The sequence below is a fragment of the Puma concolor genome, chromosome C1 (genome assembly GCF_028749965.1).
Source record: "Puma concolor isolate L17-30 chromosome C1, mPumCon1.1.hap2, whole genome shotgun sequence".
Taxonomy (NCBI): domain Eukaryota; kingdom Metazoa; phylum Chordata; class Mammalia; order Carnivora; family Felidae; genus Puma; species Puma concolor.
In genome coordinates, this window is record NC_141674.1 from 2,200,459 (window position 1) to 2,219,523 (window position 19,065).

The window sequence follows — 19,065 nt, forward strand, 5'->3', positions numbered from 1 at the left end:
GCACCTACTCACCCCACCGCAAGCTCACATCTCTGGCCCCGCAGACCCTTTGTGGCAGAAACACAAAGTTAGGAGAGTGCTTCTTCCCCAAGGACTGAGGGCTGGAGATGAAGGACAGACACTGTCCTTGTGGGGCTTGAGGTTGAAGGCCACGTGGCAAGCCCGTGTGTCTGAGGCTGAGCTGGAGGGGAAGGGCAGAGACCCCCCCCCCCCCCCCGCAAAGACCGGCCTGCCCGTCGGGCAGGGCTGCACCCAGGTGATCCCAGCCAGGCCCTGTCCACCAGGAAAGCGGAGCACCTGGTGGGGTCTGTCCTGGGCGGGGGTCTCCAAGCAGCGATGCTTCAGTAGCGATCGGCTGCGGGCTGGGGGCAAGGAGGGCTGGTTAGGGGACAGCGGCAGAGGGTCTGGTCCAGCCAGCCCCCCCACCTCTGGGCCTCAGCACCTGTCTCCAAAAGACTCCACCTCCCAGCTCCGTTTGGGCTTCCACACTGCAGGCCCACGTCTGTCCAGCCCAACTTTGGTGCCCCAGCTGGAGCCACCACAGGGTGGGCACTGGGTGGGTGGGGCTCAGTTGGGCTGCATGGCCTCCGTGGACTCCAGGAGGTTGGCACTCTGCTCCTGAGGTGCAGGGGCTGGGCCTCCCCGAGGCTGGGTGTAGCCGCTGCCGAGAGCCGGGCTGGGGTGTTGGACGGAAAGGAGGCCCACAGCTGCTCGCTCTACGGCCGTTCTGGCCTCCCTAGCTCCCGAAATGCCTTGCAGGCTCTAGGGTCATGCTCCATGGGCAGCCGGAGGGCAGGACGGAGTGGGTCTGCTGAAGGGCAGGTCAGATGGAACTGGCCGGGGACAAGGCTGGAGTACAGTGGGCGGGGGAGGGGCGGGAGGATAGGGTGGGGTAAGGAGGGGCAGTGAGCAGGTGCTGTCCAGGCACGTGGGTGCTGGCGGGATCAGGGGAGGGAGGTGTCCTCAGCCTGTGCAGCTCATCTAGCCCCGCCCAGTGAGCCCTGTGGGTCCACATACCTACTCCCTGGACTGGGGTCCCCACGGGGGACAGATGATGGGCCGTTTGATGCGGACTTCGTGCCCTGAGGCCCCTAAGCCCCCGGGTGAGAGTGGGGTGCACAGTCCATTCCCTACACAGCGTCCCCTTCCCTGGGCTCCGCCAGCAGCCCGGCCTCTGGTGCACACGACCCCTCCCCCCGCTCAGGTGTGGTCCCCGGGCCTGGCCACAGCCGGATTGGCTGCAACAGAGGTGGTGGTTCCTGCCCCATGGCCCCCTGGGGCCACATAGCCTGGGGAGCCCCCTTCCGGCCCGGGGGGTAGGGGAGGATGCTGGGAAAGGGATGTGGCGCCCTGCCATCTTGCCCCTAGGTGGGGGTCTGCCCCCCCCCCCCCCCCCCAGGCCTGGAGAGCCCAGCAGCCTCTCTGGGCTGAGACTGTGATGATTCAGTGCCTCTTGCTCTTTGCTGGCAGGTGGGGGTGGGGTGGGGTGGGTCCAGGTCCTCAGTTTCCCCACAGACACTTCCCCGGGATACTGGCAGGAAAGGCTTCACTGGGGAGGAGCAGAGATGTTCTTATTAAATGTTTATTAGAGGGCCGCGCTGGCAAAGAGAAAGAGTGTCCGGGTTTATGAGTGGGTTGGGCCGGCCAAGGGAAGACCATCCTCTTTCTGCGGTGAGTTGAGTACATCCAGCATCTCACCCGGGGCTGAGCTGGGTCACAGGCGGCGGGGCTGGCGTCTCCATCCACGTCAGCGAGGTCACAGACCAGACAGGGCCTGACCACGGAACCGAGTGCCAGGAGCCAAGAGAACCGCTCGGCCGTGGCCCAGCTGCAGACCCCGAGTCGGCCATGGTGCCAGCAGTTGCTGTCCCGATCGCCCAAGGCTCATGAGATGACAAGCCAGAGCCACGAACACAGACATTTGGCAGGTCTGGGGTTCCCAAGACCAGGCAGAGCCACCCTGGTGCACCTGCTTCAGCCCAGCCCAGCCCAGCCCAGCCCAGCAGCCGCCGCCTTCAGGGGCCAACGGGAAGGCTTGGAGGTGACCAGAGCCGGGACAGGGTCTCAAGGCAGCTGGGTCCTGTCCTACAAAGCAGGTTGGCTGAGCTCTGAGAGAACCGAGTGGCTTTGTGAGTGTGCCCACCCCGCCCCCTCCCCCACCCAGGAGGAGGCTCAAGCTTCACACGTGTCTGGTCCTGGCGGCTAAGGGCCTGGGTTCAGCGTGGCCTCTTGCAAATGCTCCCCAAATCAGCAGAACACACGGCTCGTCTTTTGCAAGTCACAGAACACGAAACAGACGGAGTCAGTAAATGACAAAAGCCAGGGAGGCAGTTTCTTGACATCCAGGCCGCCTAGGAGGCAGAGGCCAGTAAAACCCACCTACTCTGTGGCTGGCTGGTGCCTGGCTGCAAGCACGTTCTGCCTCCAAGGAGGAGTGTGTGTGCTCACACACGTAAACACACACACACGCACGTGCGCACGCACACACACACACACACACACTCTCACTGGTGGTCTATGGGCCCAGACATTCAAAACTGGAAATCCCTAAAACACAAGATGCTGCACAACAGTTCACCCCTCATGCGGCCATGGCCACTGTCCGTCCTTGGGCCAGCTGACGGCAGAGGTGTCCTGTGCGTCTGTGAAGCCTGTTCTGCACCGGAAACCTGCGTGCTGGCCCTGAGCTGCATGGTCCAACATCTGCCCGTCCCTGTGGTGCGAGTGCACAAGCGAGCAAAGCCCCGATCCTCTTTCTGCCCTGCCAGGGCCGCACGAGGGACCTGTGCGGCTCTACCCCTAAAGCATCCACAGTATTAAGAAAAATGCCTTTGCCAATTCCAAGATCACATAAAAATATTCTTTTCATAAAAAGATGATTTGTGGCCAGCTAGGGACATGGCGTCAGTCCAGGCCTCTAAGCTGCACTACTGGTTCGGTGCGATTTTAAAAGCTGCTGTATCGTAGAAAAATAATTGTGTGGTTCTGTAAAACGCACATTGTTCAGCTTCCCAGTTTAGATCTGAATAGCAAAACCAATCAGTGTCTTTCTCCCCTGAATGACGTTAGTCGCTGTGTCTACGTGATTTCGGAACAAACATCCTGAACGGCTCACTCCAGTATTTGAGAAACTTCATACAAAGCGTTAGTACAATCAGTTTGGTGCCGAAAGGCAAAGTCACCTAAGCACGCGACAACACCGCATCATCTGTGACAGAATCGTCTGGAAAAGCAAGGGATGCGCATCTTAAAAACCACCGAGGTGAAACTTAACAAACAACATAACAGCACCGCACACACGCCCTGCCGCGGCCCGGGGCTCAGCGGATCACGGTCACGTGGGGAGCGGCGAGGCCCAGGTCCGTCTTGGAGGGGTACACCACCCTCAGGTGCCCTTCCTCATCCACCACCCGGACCTGCTCCACCACCAGGGAGGCGTTCCCAGCCTTGTCTGCACTTGTGTTCGAGCTGGGCTCCGGGAGCTGTCCAGAAAGTGTGTCGGCTTCAGTATCTGAAACGGATCCGTCCTCTTTATTTTCTAAAGTATATTTGTTGATTTCTGCCATTTTCTGCAAAAGAAAAACATCTTTTTAGAGGTGATCAGGAAAGATACGCAGCAAAGGCAGCCATGCGAGGGGTGGCAGGAAGATGGGGGGGGGGGGGGACGACACATGTCATCGGTGCCTCGCGGCCAGAGCGCCGACTGGGCGAGATGAGGAGGCTGGCTCACCAGCACCAGGGCGTCCATGATCTCTTTACATATCTGTAGACTCGTGGCGCTTGTTACTTCCAAAAACAAATCTGAGGTGGTTTTCTTAATCTTAAAAGGAAATGAGAAGGATTTCAGAAAAGAATAAGGTTGTTGAAAGTAAGACATAAGCAACTGTTCCAAAAAAAAGCCTCTAAGACAGTGTCTGTCCCCTTCCCGAAGACAGGCATGAGCCAGAACGCCGTGCACACGGGGGCCCTTGGTGCGGCATTGAGTGTGACGGGGACGCCCAGCTCTGTGCAAGCAGCCCGGGCTCTCAGGCCTGCGCGTCCGTCCCATGGGACATCACGTCACTGGACGACTGACGCTTGTGCTAAGTCTGCACGTGAAACAGCCCCAGACGCGCATGTGCAGAGGCACCCTACCTTCGTCTTCTCGCTGTTGGTTATGGGCGGGAAGGAGATCACATCGCCATCTGCATCCACAAGGCAGGGGTAGCTTTCTTTACCGTCCAGTAAGTGCAGGTACCTGTGAGGGAGGAAACACAGAGTGGAGACGACACTACGAGAAAACGTGCCTAGAGGCCCGGACAAATCGGTTCTTTACACAGAGTCGGTGCAACACCAGCGAATGTGTCCTCAGCTCTGGACGAAGGACATTCTACAGCCTGTGCTCACACGGGAACGGTGGCCGGCAGGCTGGGTGCCCTCTTGGTTCTGTGGCCACGGGTCGCCCTTCACCAACCCGTGCCCCGCGTCACATGGACAGAACATAGGGGGTGACCGCAGTGCCCTCCTGTGTCCCTGTGCATCCGGCGTGGACCCCGCTGTCCCTCCAGGCCACAGAGCCTGCACCTGAGAAAGACTGTTCTCCCCAAAGTGGCATCTGAGCCCCGGGGCCCTTGAGAGGAGAGGCCTAGCAGCGCTGGTCTCACCCCAGGCAAGAGTCCCTAATAGCCTGGGGAACGAGGTCTGGGAGGTTTTCTCAACATTGGGGAGGAGAAGAGAAGGATGCACGCCAGTCAGCCTGGGAGCGAGCGGGGGTGGGGCAGCGCCCCGAGGGGACGCCCGCTGACCTGTGCAGGCCTGAGACGTTCTGCCTCTTCTTCTGCTTCCTGTGCTCCTCGGCCTCCAGCTGTAGCTGCCGCACCAGGTCCTTGGCCTTGACTTCTCTGCGCCCCAAGGGGACGATCTGTGGGGCGGACACTCCTCCGTGAGCTCCGGGGGGGGGGGGGGGCCTCCTGTGCTCACTGGGCCATTGGTATCAACGTCCCCTCTTGGCTCTCCCTCGGGGAGCCCTGTGACCACGGGGCCCCTCTCCGGCATGCATGAGCGCCCCTCGGGGACCTCACCACCACTCGTCCCCTCAAGGCGGAGCGCAGCCTCCAGCCCACCCGCAAACGACGGCATCTCCCAGGCCCGCGGCCCCTGGACGACCCGAGGGAGGGGGCAGACCTGGACCAGCCAGGCCCACGAAGATCAGCTCCACACGAGGGGTTTTGCGGTTTGCTATAAACCACAAGTTTTGCTTAAAAGTGACCACACGAAGGAAACCACTTTCCAGCTGCTACCTTCCCTGAGGAGTTCACTTTTACAACGGGCCTGACGAACCCGCCAGGAGCAGCCTGAGATTCTATCTCAGAACTGGCGTCACCAGAGCGCACCTGTCAGGGGGGCACGCGGACAGGGCCGCTGCAGCGGCAGGCAGGGAGGGGCGCAGGGCGTCACCTTGAGGTCCTGCGGCGGGCGGGTGTCGTACAGCAGGGGCCCGCGGACGGCTCTGAGGTCGTGGGTGGCGATGGTGGCGGCCGTTCTCTTCTCACAGAGCTCCTCGTGGAGCTTGGTCTGCAACACACGGCCCGAGGCACCCAGAGCTCAGCGCCCTGCCCCCGATGCCCTGCCCCCCTGGCCTCCCCCTCAGCCTCCCCAGCCAAAAATGTACTTTGTGGAAACTTCCCCGGATGATTATCTTATCTGTTTACTGGCAGAATTTCTTGTTTCTCTAACTCTGGAACAGAGTATTTGAGACTTCCAAGAACCCTCCTTGAACTAGAATTTATGACTGAATAAACAGAAGTAGGACTTAAAAAGAAAACTACCCCAGCATGGTTTCCTTCCAAAACACCGATCTCTGGGTTTTAAACTCCCGGCTGGGAGTGCCCTTTGCTTCCTCCCTGAACATGAGCTTCCAGAAAGCTGCCTCTGTCCCCACGGGCCACACTGGGGGGGGGGGGGGGAGGGGGGGTCTGCAAACTTCAAAGATGGGGTTTTTACTTTAAAAGCTGGCAGACTGCATACAAAAACAAATCAGGAAGTTCGGCTAGCTAAAACCCGAACAAAAACTAAACAGCTCACACGACAACAGGCTGGCCAGTGCTGACGATCTCCGTACTGTCTTCTATGAAACCAACTGTGCAATTCATTACAGAAACCCCAAATCCCATCCCCCAAGACGTCAGAAACTCGAGAAACGCTCATCTCCCATCGCAACAAAGCCTTCAGAAACGAGGCAGGCCTGGAAGGGTCTCTCTGGACGAGCTGACAGGCAGGCAGCCTCCTGGGGCCGAGGCCCAGGTCCGACCTGCCCTGGGGCGCACCCAGCGGGTGTCATCCTCACCCGTGCCCGGAGCCAGGTCCCGCCATGCACAGCGTGACACCGGGCCACCTCGCCCCCCTCCCCCCCCCCCACCGCGGGCCGCGCACACCCACCTGGGAGGTGAGGAGCCGTCTGAGCGCGTTCCCCGTCTGCAGGTCTAGGCCCCTCACGATGGCCCCCACGATGAACGGCCGGACGTCCCTGACCGTGGGGCTGACCCGCACCGTCAGCGGGGCGGGGCTCTCGGACACGTGCAGCACCCGGAGCAGCATCCGGCCGGCGTCGCCCACCGCCTCGTCCTCCGCCTCGCCGCTCTCCCTCCTCCGCCGCTCACGCCGCCTCCTGCGGGCCTCGTCCTTCTCCGGGCCGTGCGCCTTGCCCCCGCCCCGCCCGCCGCCCCGGCCCCCGGCGCGCAGGTACTCCAGGATGGACCTGGTCTGGCAGCCGCGGACCATCTTCTCCAGCCGCCGGTCCGTCAGCTTGTTCCCCCGGAAGTTGACCTCCTTGAGCTTGGGGCAGTCAGCCAGCTCCGCCGGGACCTCGCTGAGCTGGTTGTTGGAGAGGTCCAGCGTCTGCGAGGGACACAGAGGACCCGGTCACACGCAGCCCACCCAGCCACGGGGCCGTGCCGCCTCCTCCAGCACCCCCGCCTCCCCTGCGGTCTGTGCCCAGACTGACGCCCACTACCGCCACCAAGGAGCCCTGAGGGGGACGGGGGGCTGGGGGGGGGGGACGGTGGTTGCCAACGGTCCCCACAGAATGCCTGTCCTCCTCTTCCTGCTCCCCTGCAAGTTCCCTGTGACAACTGTCCCAATGGACAAGGTTAGAGGAGGAGCACAGGACACAGAGAACGTGCGGTCATGAACACTGCGTGCTTCAGAAACACGCTCCCCACAAAACGGTGCTGAGATTTTAAAAATTAGACGAACTAAACAGACAGAACACGGCATCACCCTTCGTGCAGGAACACGGTGCACGGTGCTCCAACTCTGCGCGCACAAAACGGCAGAGTGGCTCCGACCCTGGCCTGCTCTCGGCCTGCGTCTGGACCCAGGGAGGGGTGTCGCAGCCTAAAGAGGCGCATGGAAGCCTCGCACAAGAACCTACCGCCGCTCCTGCTGCCTGGGCTCTGACAAAACCGTGTGCGGGAATCAGCAGCACAGAGACGTGTTACCAACGGGCCGCCCTGAGGGGTCAGGCGGGGCAGGAGGAACACTAAGGAGCGAGGTCAGACCCCAGGGCACCGAGGCAGCATCTTCCGGTCGTGGGGTCTCGGCTTCCCCTTCTGCAGCCGGGTAGAGGACAGGCCCCCAGGAAGAGGCCAGCCGCTGTCCCCTCTGCTCTCCTCCCAGGCAGCGCGGGGCACCGTGCACAGAGCCCCTTTCTTGTTCTCCTCCTGGGCCAGTGGGAAGCTCTGGCCTGGCCTTGCTCGGCATGGCTAAGAGCAGACAGGGGGCATAGGGCCTCGGAAGAAACCCTCCTATCTGGTCAGCTGGAGTAAGCGCGGGGGAGGGCGGCTTGGGGAGAGCTCTGGGGCACAGGGGGCCTGTCTGGACTGCACCCAGGGTCAAAGCACACCGGCAGGCAGCCATCTGCACGCAAACCTACGGCAAGAGCTCACACTTGGTGGGCGAGACCGCTGACCAGTCCTGGTTCTGGCTGGGATGTTAACGGGCCCGGATAAAGAGGGTGACAGACTTCATCACGAACTGGAAAGGGGGCAGGGGCTCTGATGATCCAGAAGATGCCTCCACTTTGGCTGGTACAGAGGGCTTCGGACAGAACTTCACAGACTCAGTTACCAACAGAGCTGTCCTGGCTCAGGCCATCAAACTGCTGAGAAGCCGGGGAGCCAGAGTGGAGGAGGGGGTCAGAGCTGGGGGAAGGGACGGTGTCGCAGAGGAGCCTCTAAAGGCTATGCTGGGGCCTCAGCAGGGCGGCAGGCTCCCATCTTGCACTCAGGATGGGGACGAGGAAAGGAGGCATGACTTTTAGTCACCTTGGGGGACCAAGGGGCCTGAGAGGCTGTGGGCAACGCAATTTCGTACAATTGTGCCCATTTCGTGCCTCACTGGGCCCTTCTCCCCGGCTTAAGTGGGAATGGGAGTGGGGGATGAATGGACTGTATCACGGCCTGTCCCGGTCTCTGCCACACGGAGGCTTGTGAGTGGCAGCGAGGGGCTGACATTCTGAGGTCAGCCCCCCCCCGCACATGCCAGCTTTGAGTCGGCCGCACTGTCCAGGGGGCTTTGGCCGGCTCAAGGACTGCACTGGGACGGCCCTCACTGCTGTACGGAACCAGCCAGCCGGGTAGACAGAGCGCGCAGGTAGCAGAGGAAGAGCCGGCAAGGAGGGGAGACTGGGGGACGGGGCCTCACTGCCCGGCCACTTCAGCCACAGCCGCTGCAGGCCGGGAGGTCTCCACAGAGGACAAAGGTGTGGGGTTACTGGGGGGCCAGGGGAGCTCTGCTTTCAGAGGCAACAATGACCGAATAATGGACATTTCAGGCCCTGTGCTGCGACCCTGTGGGAGTATAAACAGGGAGGGGAGGAAGCAGCAGATCAGGGAAGTTGTGCCAGGCTCTAGAGGTGGGGGCCTTGTAGTGATGCGGACACCTGCACGTAAGAGGACAAGCCGCCCCCCACACCAAGCCTGCACTCCGTTGGCGCTGGGCACCACAGCAGCAGACTCCATGAGGTCTCACGCCTAGAAAAGCAACACTAATGGAAGACAGGACCTTCAGGAGACGCCGAGATGACAGGTAACGCCTGTACGCGGCTGAAATCACGCAGGACCGGGGAACAGAACTCTTGCTTTCCGACGGAGGAAGTGGAGTCTGGACTGTAAGTGCCAATCCCCAAAAGGTACAAAATGCACAGAGGCTGAAGGGAGTGGCGTCCAGGAACCTGCCTCTGCCTGGAGCCGACCCACGAGGACACCCGCTTACTCCCTTCCTGCCGGTAACACAAGCATCTCCGACCTGGGTGAGGCCGCTGACTGCCTTCTGGGAACATCCCTTCTGCTGGGATGTGCTGCTGGGGTGGGGGGTCCTAGATCCCCGGCTGGGCGAATGGGCGAACCGAAAACAACATGTCAGCCAAGGGCGTGTTGGCCAAGGGGACCCAGACGTGACCCGGGCACCCAGTGAGCCTGTCACCTCTGCCCTGCTGAAAAGATAGAGATGGACGAAGGGCTCCTTGGGGCTGGACAGGGGTTTCACATGCAAAGTTTGGTTTCTCTGGGAAACCTGACCACAGTGGGAGTCCCATCTGTGAGCCACGTGGACGGTCCCAGTGAGCACGGGCCCTGAAACAGGGGAAGGCCTGGCTGGTGTGGCCTTCCAGCCGGCTTCCAGCTGCCAGGCCCATTCCTCTGTCAGCCCTGAAGGCCAGCACCCCGGCCTGAGTCAGTCGCCTATGACAAAGGCAAGGGTGACACAATGGGCCATCATCCCTGGTGCACCACAGGTGACAGAACCCCAGAGCAAGGACACATGCCACCAGGAGAAACCACTCCAGATTCTCTTAGGTCTCCCATGGGGAGCCAAGCTGGATGGCCAGACAGCAGGACGGCGACAGGGCGGGCTGGGTCCGGGCAGTTAAGTAGGTGGTGAGGTTATGGCACAGTGGATACGCAGCGCTCTCTCGGGCTCCCTCGTCCCAGGTGGCGGGAGTGGGGAAGAGGGTCTGGGGCCCCCATCCGGGGCAGCTTCCTGGGGGAGGGTGCATGAGGCACGCATCTCCCTGCCTCAGGGGAAGTGAGGGGACAAGTGGGGGCCCGTGGGATGCTACTCTGGTGGCCCCCGTGGAACCGAGCCTCTGGGCATTTACATCTTGTGTGGCGTCTCTCCCCACGAATCTGGACTGGGCTCGCTCACTTAACCAGTGGGTGCAGTGGGAGCCAGGGTGCTGGTTCCAAGCCCCTTCTTCAAGGAGCCCTGTGGTTGGAGAACTGGGCCACCCTGCCACGCGGGGAGAGGAGCCGAGATGACATGGGGCCAGAGGAGCCGGCACAGCATCGCAGCGGAGCCCAGCCCCGAGCACATGTGATCTATGGCAAGCCCGGGATGGAAAACGCGCAGCACGTGACATGACTGGTGTTGTTTTCGGCCACAAGGTCTTGGCACGGTCCTCAGTCACGGTGACCGCAGCACCACTGCCCCTGTTCACGGCACTGTGGCCGTCCCCAGTCTCTCTCACAGGCGCAGGAACCGGCAGCAACGCCAGGACACGCTGAGGGGACCCCCACCTCCGCCTGTGAGCTCAGTTCTCCACCCACGCCGCCTCCCCGCAGCACCCACAAGGACGAGAACACGTTTGTACTCAGGACCCCAGCGCGCACACAGGGCAACGCGGCCTCGCACGGATCTGGTACCGCTCCTCACGGAGGTATCGTTTCAGAGAGGCCCCCGAAGGACAGCTGAGTCCAAGAGGGATTCCAAGCGGCTCTGGCACGACCCTCCCCAAGACACAGGCGTCTTCGTGGGGAGGAGAGCCGATGGGGGCCTAGCAGCGGCCAGAGTGGAGGAGGCCAGGGGGCTCAGCAGAGGGGACGCACCCTGACCTGAATGCAGGTGTCTGCACACGATAAAGGCCACACGCGTCACCGGTGGGCACCACGGACGCGGTACAGAACGTCTGAAACGAAGCAGTCGTACACACTGGCAAGCGATTCCGGTGAAGTACAACACCCGATCCTGCCCTCGAGGGACCGCGCTCAGCTACACACCTGGCCCGTCAACCTTCTGGAAAACCAAGAGACCGAACAGACCCGAGTGAGCAGCGTTGTACATCACCCGTCACACCTCTGCCATAAAGGGACACCTTATAGCCGGGGGTGACCAACAGGTCCCAGGAGCACCCCCCACAGCCTCTTCTGGAAATGCCAGCAAGCACTCTGCTGAGAAGCCTCGTCCGTTTCTCTTAACTACACACACACACACACACACGTGCACACATATTCATGCACGCTTGCAAACACATCTTTACACAGACATACACGTTTGTTAAATTAGGTGGCAACACCTTAAGAGTAACTTCGGCTGGAAATAGATCAGTTGCTAAACTGTATACACATTTTACTGCTTAAAAAAAGTCTGCATGGGGTGCCCGGCGGGGGGGGGGGGGGGTGGGGGGGTGGGGGGTGGGGGGAGCTCAGCCAGTTAAATGCCTGACTCTTGATCTCAGCTCAGGTCACGACCTCACCGTTTGGGAATTTGAGCCCGGAGACCTGCTTGGGATTCTTTCTCTCTCTGTGCCCCTCTCCTGTGTGTGCATGCTCTCTCAAATAAACATTAAAAAAAAAAAAAAAAGGTCTGCATGAGAAGGATGAAAAGTAGGAGCAAAAAGAAACAAAGACCTGCTTTTTTCAGGACAAAAGGAAAAGGGAACACAGGGAAAGAGGGCTGCCCAGGAGCCTCAAGACTGGAGTTAGGGCAGGGCTCTGCAACGTCCATCCTCCCCTCTCCTGCACACCTGTCTCAGCCAGCATTACGCTGGGGCCTGCAGACCTAACGGGAGTAGTACGTTAGCAGCCTCTGGACAACGGAGTCTAGAGAAAAGCCCAAATGATTTGTTGTGGACTCGGCAACCCCTTCCGGCCTTCGGGAAACCAGGAATAACAGCTCTTACTTTAGAAGGCGGTCGTCGGGGCGAAGGGAACAGCATACAGGAAATCACACCGTGTGGCATTATGCGAAATCCCGGTAAATCACATCTCCGGGCCTTGCCTGGGTACCCCCCCGCCCAGAGTCACTGAATCATTTCACAAATGCGTGAAGACACAGAAATTTAGGCGTGGGGCCCTGCTGTTGAGCTAACCACGTGAGGATGGGGAGCCCGGTCACGGGAGGGAGGGCGGCTGGGACTGCGGCGTCCCCGGGACGGCTCGCCCGGGAGCAGCTCCCTCCCCACCGCTCCTCCAGGGCCCCGGCTCGCAGTCCCCGCTGACCTTGAGCGAGGCCAGATGGGCGATGTCGGGGCTGAGCTCTCGGAGGCAGTTGTCGGCGGCCGCCAGTTCGCTGAGCAGGGGCAGCGCGCCGGGGCGGAAGAGCGCGGCGGGGAAGGAGTCCAGGCGGTTGCCGGTGAGGTTGAGGGTCTGCAGGCGAGGGGCGCAGCGCGCCAGGTCGGCGGGCAGCTCGCGCAGCCTGTTGCCGCTGAGGTTGAGGCTCTGCAGCTGCGGGAGGCCCGGCGGCTCGGCGGGGCCCAGGCCCTGGCCCGGCGGCAGCGCCTCCAGCGCGTTGCCGGACAGGTCGAGCACGCGCAGCGCGGGCAGCGGGCCGAGCTCGGGGCTCAGGCCGGGCCCCAGCGCGTTGCGCCGCAGCACGAGGCTGTGCAGCTGCGGGAGGCCCTGCGCCAGGCCCGGACCCGGCTCGCGCAGGCTCCCGCAGCCGCTCACCTCCAGGTAGTGCAGCAGCGGCAGCGTGAAGAGCCTCGGCGGCAGCCGCCCGCCCGCCGCGCGCACCCGCTGTTCCAGCCCGGGCCCCGTCAGCAGCAGCTCGCGCCGCCGCTCGCGCTCCGCCAGCTCCAGCTCGGGCCAGGCTTCGGGGACGGGAGCCGCCGCCGCCGCCGCCATGGCGCCGCCGCTTCCGCTGCAGCTCCCGGGACACTTCCGGGGCACGGCGCGTCACTTCCGGCTCGGGCCGGGAGGAGAGAACGCGCGGGGCGGGACTGGTCGCGCAGGGGGCGGGGCGAAGCGAGGAGGGGCGGGGCGGGCGCCTACCGGGGAAGAGTGGCAGAGAGGTGCCTCCTGGCGGCCGAGGGCCTTTGCCGGCGCTCCGGAGGCCGCACCTCGAAGAGTCACCGTAGCGGAGCGGCGCGTCCTGGGGAGGCGACCCGCCTCCCGGGTCCAGCCCCTCGCCTCCCGCTGCCCCGGGTCCGGTTCCTCGCCCTGATCGCCCTTGACCGCCCCTCGGGTCCAGCCCCGCACCCCAATCGCCCCGTGGGTCCCGCCCCGCGCTCCGCGCGACCCCCTCCCCGGTCCGGCCCCACGCCCCGCTCGTCTCCCCGGGTCTGGCGCCGCGCCCTGATCGCCCCGACAGCCCCTCCACCCCAGGTCCGCCCTCGCACAGGGGTCTGGGATCGAATCTCCTGGTTTGCACCAGCACCCAGGGCAGCTGTGTCGTCCACAGATGAGTGGCTCTCGCATCAGAAGCGGGAGATTACCAATGACTGAGGCCTGGCCCCTGGTTAGAGAGAGATTCTGGCCTAATTAATGGTCTGGGCTGCGGGTCGGCCCGGGATGGCCCCCAGTTCCCAGGTGTTGAGTGGGTGGCAGGGTTGAGAAGGTGCTTGGGGATGGGTCAGTTTTCCCTGGTCAGGCACCACTCCAGCTGGGGCGTTGGAGGAGGGAAGGGGGAGTGCGAGCTCAGGGTAGCTGCCCCTCTGCTCATTAACGCCCCACCCCAGGGGTTGGGGGGGTTCCGTTGCTTCGTTTTGTTTTGGAATTTTTGAACTTTGTATTGAAGTGTGATCTACACCCAGAAAAGTGTGCACACTTTGAATTTTGCCCCAATTGAACACATCCGTGTAGCCATCATGCACAAGAAACAGGTTATTGCGTCTCCTCAGCCCCCTGGTGCCCCAAGGGGCGTGGCTTTCTTGGGCCCGGACACCACACATCAGAGCTTCCTGTATGATGTGCAGGGTGTTCGCCGAGCCTGGCTGCTTTCCTTCCACACCATGCCTTTGGGATTCATCCACGTGACAGGCAGCTGTGGATGGTCTGCTGTCTAGTATTAGAAGTAAATTGTGAACATGCCGTATTTTTCTCCAGCGGGGTCCTCGGGCTAACTGGGAACCCGCCCCCCTCCCCGCAGCACGTCACCCAGAGGAAAGATGGTGTTTTGCCTTGGTTGCCTTTGCGACCAACTCCATCTGTGAAGGACAGGCATCAGTGGGGGCAGAACTCGGAGCCTGCATCTGGCCCTCCTTTCCGAGCTGGCTGCAGCTCAGAACCTGCAGGACCTCGTGCTCTGCGTCCTGCTAGAGCCACGCCACCCAAGCGCCGCAGAACTTTAGCCTTCCCCAGGGATTTCTTGGTTTCTCCGGAGTAGATTTTTGGGAATGAGTCCACCAGCTCATGCTATTTATATTGCCCTCCTGACCGGCTATGAGAACATTAATGGTTTTATAGTAGCCAACACTGGAAGCAAACCAGATGTCCATCAACAGGAGAATGGATCAGTACTGGGTGAGACATCTCCTAAAATGGGTGAGCGCGTCGGGAGTGAGTATTCGGCGACGACAGCATGGTGATTCTCAAGGTCGCGCAGAAGGATATGCAGTGTGATTCCATTTGCATGGCTTAAAAACACGTCAAGCTCAAGGTGATATTATTTAGGGATACGTTCCTATGTGGTAAGTCTACGTAGGCAGCCAAGTGTTGAGACGTTTCCTGAGAAGCAAGGCCGAGTTTACTACCTTGTAAAGCAAGGGGGCCTCCGGTCCCCCGAACACTGCCAACAGGTCTCCAACAGATTATGCAGGTGGTTAGCAAGTGACTTGTTTCTCTGGAGCCCCGCTAATGCCTCTGAGCCAACCTTGTGACGCTGTGTGGGCCAGCTTTTATTTATTTATTTATTTATCATGATTATTTTTTTTAATGTTTTTTGTTTTTAAATTTTTGAGACAGAGCATGAGCAGGGGGAGGGGCAGAGAGAGAGGGAGACACAGAATGTGAAGCAGGCTCCAGGCTCTGAGCTGTCAGCACGGAGCCTGACACGGGGCTCCAACTCACGGAGTGTGAGATCATGACCTGAGCCGAAGTCGGACGCTTCACCGACTGAGCCACCCCAGCGCCCCTGTGTGGGCCAGCTTTTAAAGAGGGAAGGGACGGGCGACCGAGTGAAACTGCTTGCCCGGAGTGTAGCTGGAGTGCATCCGCTGTGGGCAGGGGGCGAGGGAGCCAACGACCCAGTGCGCACTCTGGGCTGGTGTGCCTGCCTCCTGGTCATGTGGCAAGAACTAGGAGGAGGCACCTAAGTGTGAATCTGTAATGGAAGCCTCCATCGGTGTTGAGGGAAAGTTCTTTAGAATCACAGTCAGGGCTGGAAGGAACTCAGCCTTGAATCCTCTCAAGCCGCCGCCACAACGGAACGTCTCTGCTTCATCCCCTCTGCAGTTCCTGCCCTGGCTGAGCTCCGCCACCTCTGCTCCCACAAGGCTTTGTGTAGGTGGCGCCTGCCCTGCCCCAGGGGAAGAATCAGGGCTGGTCACGGAAGTCTCTTTGCCAACAGTTATTCTGAGGATAGACTGACTTCAACCTGGTCCGTAAGCAAAATGGATTTCTGCTGCGGGCTCCTGGGGAGTTTTTCTTTCCTGAGAAGACAGAGGCATGTGAGGAGAAAGCCCGTTCTCTCTTAACCACCTTTGTTTTGGCTTAGCACACTGGAAGTAGGATGGGATCCTTGGTGCTGTAGTAGCCATCTTGTGACCATGAGGAAAGACAGCACCAAATCAATGAGATCTGGAAGGAGCCCGGACCATTTCCAGTGGTTTGCTGTTGTTATTTTAAAAATTCTGAAAATTTAAACTATGCACTGAGTCAGCATTGCTAATCTGACAAAGTGACCTGCACTTGCTCAGGAAGTGTTCTTGTATACCTGCCTAATCCTCAAGAGAAGAAAGAAAGTACCGACCAAGAAGGCACAAGCTTCTGTTGCGGGATGATTTGGAAAGTGACGGAATAACTCAGCAGTGGCATTTCCGAGGGCTCCTGGGACACACGGGAGGTGCTTCCTGTGGAAAAAACTGCTTCTCATTATCATTAGAGACAGTGTCGTTCCACACACAGAGTCTTCTCTGAATACTACGTCCCCACCAGCGTGGAATGAAAAGGAGCATTTTTTAATATTTTTATAAATTTTATCCTCTATTTTATTTGCTTATTGAATGGTTACTTACACTTAATACTTACCTTTGTGAATTTATAGTTCACTTCATATTTTGTAACATGTTTATAAATTATTAAAAATTTTTTTTTAATGTTTATTTTTGAGACAGAGAGACAGAGCATGAACGGGGGAGGGTCAGAGAGAGAGGGAGACACAGAATCTGAAACAGGCTCCAGGCTCCAAGCTGTCAGCACAGAGCCCGACGTGGGGCTCGAACTCACGGACCGTGAGATCATGACCTGAGCCGAAGTCGGACGCTTAACCGACTGAGCCACCCAGGCGCCCCTATAAATTATTTCAAATGCATTGGATATTAAGTTGCCCTGATATTTTTGTCATATGAATTGTGAACAACTTTTAGTAAAAATACTGTTTTTATGTAAATACTGAAGTGCCTGCCAGTATTGTTATTTTTTTCTGGTATCGCCATCAGTAATCTTTGTTAAACTTTTTCTGAATATCCTCCGGGTTGTGAGGGCCTTTTTGAAACGTGATGTAGACATTAGTCATGTGGTGTCCTTACACGTACGGTGGGCGGAGTAATGGCCCCCAACAAAGTCCACGTCCTAACCCCGGAAGCGGGGAGCGTATTAGGTTTTATGGCACAGGGGAATTGAAGCTGCGAATGGAACTAAGGTGGATAGTCGGTGACCTTGAGGTGCTGGCCTTGAATGTGGGGGGAGGGGCCCCGGGTTCAGGAAAGGGGGTGCCTCTAGAGGCCGGGTTCTGCTCGGAGCGCCCACAAAGGGGTGCACCCCGCTGAGCCCCGTCTCAGTCCAGTGAGACCCCGTCAGACTCGTGAGCTGTGGGACCATGAGGGGGTGAGTGTGTGCCATCAGTAACTCTGCTCACGATGACCTGTCCCAGCAGGAGCAGAACACTTGGGTGCCATGTTCTGGAATTACCTACCTGTTTTCACTCACACAGAAAGCCTGGCTGGAGGCCTGCCGGTCCCTTTCCTGATGACAGTAGGAATTCCGCGTCTTTTGGGTACTGATCCTTTGTCGTCTGCGTGTTTTCCATCTTTGTAAGTGTCTCCATGCACCTTTCTCGTGCACGGACGTTCATGATTATACTGGATTCCAAAGACGGGTTGTTTAGTTGTTGTGTTTGTGTCGTTTCACAAATCTCTACCTCGTCCAGGAGCAGAAAATACAAAACATCAGCTCCAGGTAGGTGACAGGTGTTGGTGTTAAAAAGCAAACTTTTAAACTTTCAATAGGAAGAAGGTAAGTGATTATTTTTTCTGTTCCTGGCCCTGTTCTGTCCCAGCCCCGCCCAGGCTGAGACTTGGAGCCAGGCCCGGACATCTGCAGGCTCGCCCTCTGGCCTCCCCCAGCCACCAGGGACTGCGCCCCTCCCCCCCCCCCCCCCAGCATTCCAGGATCCCGGAATTTGGTAAACAGCACTCCCAAGGTGCTCCCTACCCCATGGGGAGAGAGAGATCTCCATCCAGAACCCTGGCATTGGTTCCCACAATGTCCCCCACCTTCAGGCAGGACACTGGTCCCAGGACACTGAGAGGTACCAGGACCTCTCCTGGGGAGTCCTGGGGGGTCCTCAACCTGCAGGACCACAGCACACAAAAGGGCTTTGCTTAGGGATGACCTCCTCCTGTGCACAAGGAAATCCAACCAATGGGGAGTCTGACCTCAGCCCTCCCCACTCTCCAGGCCCCTCCCCTGGAATCCCAGCACAGTGACTCAGGTGGGCAGGTCTGGGGTCTGGGAAGCTCGGTGGGGTTTTGAGCCCTTGTGGGCAGGGGGTGGTCCATGCCTGGGTCTCCCTGTTCCCCAGCCCCTTGCTGCTACAGCCTAATGAGGGATGAAGGGCTGGGGGGACCCCTCAGCTTAAGTGTGGGCTCCCTCCCCAAACTTGCAGACTCACTGCCCAGGCTGGGCCTCTTCAGCACCTTCTATTTGGCTCCACTCCACAGAGGGGAAACTGAGGCAGGGATCAGCTGCTGTCCACGGGCCTCCCTGGTCTGACCCATCACGACCCAGGTGCACATTTGGGCTCACTGCCTTCCAGGAAGCCGGTGTCCCTGTGTACCATTGAGGATATCCTCAGCTGTGTCGTGCGGGCCTCGAAAGGTCCCGGGAGACCCCGGGGGGACACGCTCTGCAGGAGCAGCACAGAAGGTCACCGACCCACTGACCACTTTCTCTGGTGGCCTGCATTTCAGAGCCAGGGGGCTCAGCCCGGGCCTCATCCGGGATGAGGTGGGTGGAGGCCCCAAAGCCCCGAGGGGCAAGAGCCAGGAAGGCTGCTGCACACGCACCAAACCGCTCAGCGGGCCTAGGTTTTAAGAGCAAATACGCAACGGCACAAATGAACATCTAATTCGAACAGCACACGGACGGGTTCTTTCCCTCTCGCACATCTCTGCAGGTGTGAGTGCAGCGCACGCCCCTCGCTTGCCCTTGGCTTCTTTGGAAAGCGTGCTCTTTCGTCCTGCACTCGTGCAGTGCACACACCTAGCACCTGTACGTTATAACTTCAAAACAGTAGCAATTATACAATTACCAAAACTAATAAAAGCTTAAAAACACTCCAGAAATCAACAGAGGAAATACTGCCGCTTTACTTATTTGAAAGCAAAATAGCCTTGTTGGCTGGCAAAAGTTCCTCCGTCAAAAGGGAAGAGCCCGTGCAGAGACCGTAAGTGCAGCCCTCCCCCCCTCAACATTCCGACTTTGTCCCACAAGATAAAGCGGGTCAGTGATTCTCTCCAATTTACACGCACTTAAAATTCTTTAGCTTCTTCAGCGGGAAACTCCTTTCGACACACCCCACGTGGGGCCAGGCTCGCCCCCCCCCCCCCCCCACGCCCCAACCCGCCCCAGCCATGCCCGGTGTGGGCCAGAG

General features: G+C 59.5%; 1 protein-coding gene across 1 annotated transcript; it reads right to left on the reverse strand.

The window, feature by feature from the left end:
* Positions 1–1,566: 1,566 nt before the first annotated feature.
* On the reverse strand, positions 1,567–12,911 carry LRRC47 (leucine rich repeat containing 47). Its single transcript, XM_086715482.1, has 7 exons — positions 12,255–12,911; positions 6,418–6,876; positions 5,437–5,553; positions 4,785–4,900; positions 4,135–4,237; positions 3,731–3,820; positions 1,567–3,569 (listed from the first exon to the last, which is right to left on the reverse strand). Exons 1-7 carry the CDS (start codon positions 12,876–12,878, stop codon positions 3,321–3,323), a joined length of 1,758 nt encoding a protein of 585 aa, XP_086571608.1. The 5' UTR covers positions 12,879–12,911; the 3' UTR covers positions 1,567–3,320.
* Between the last annotated feature and the right edge of the window lie 6,154 nt (positions 12,912–19,065).

Bases quoted from the DNA above. Each gene is read 5' to 3' on its own strand.
- LRRC47 (XM_086715482.1), bottom strand. From the start codon at position 12,878: ATGGCGGCGGCGGCGGCGGCTCCCGTCCCCGAAGCCTGGCCCGAGCTG. The intron at 6,877-12,254 runs GTCAGCGGGGAC...TGTCCCTCGCAG, and splicing joins CCCATCTGGCCTCGCTCAAG to ACGCTGGACCTCTCCAACAA. The intron at 3,821-4,134 runs GTAGGGTGCCTC...TTTCCTTTTAAG, and splicing joins CCAACAGCGAGAAGACGAAG to ATTAAGAAAACCACCTCAGA.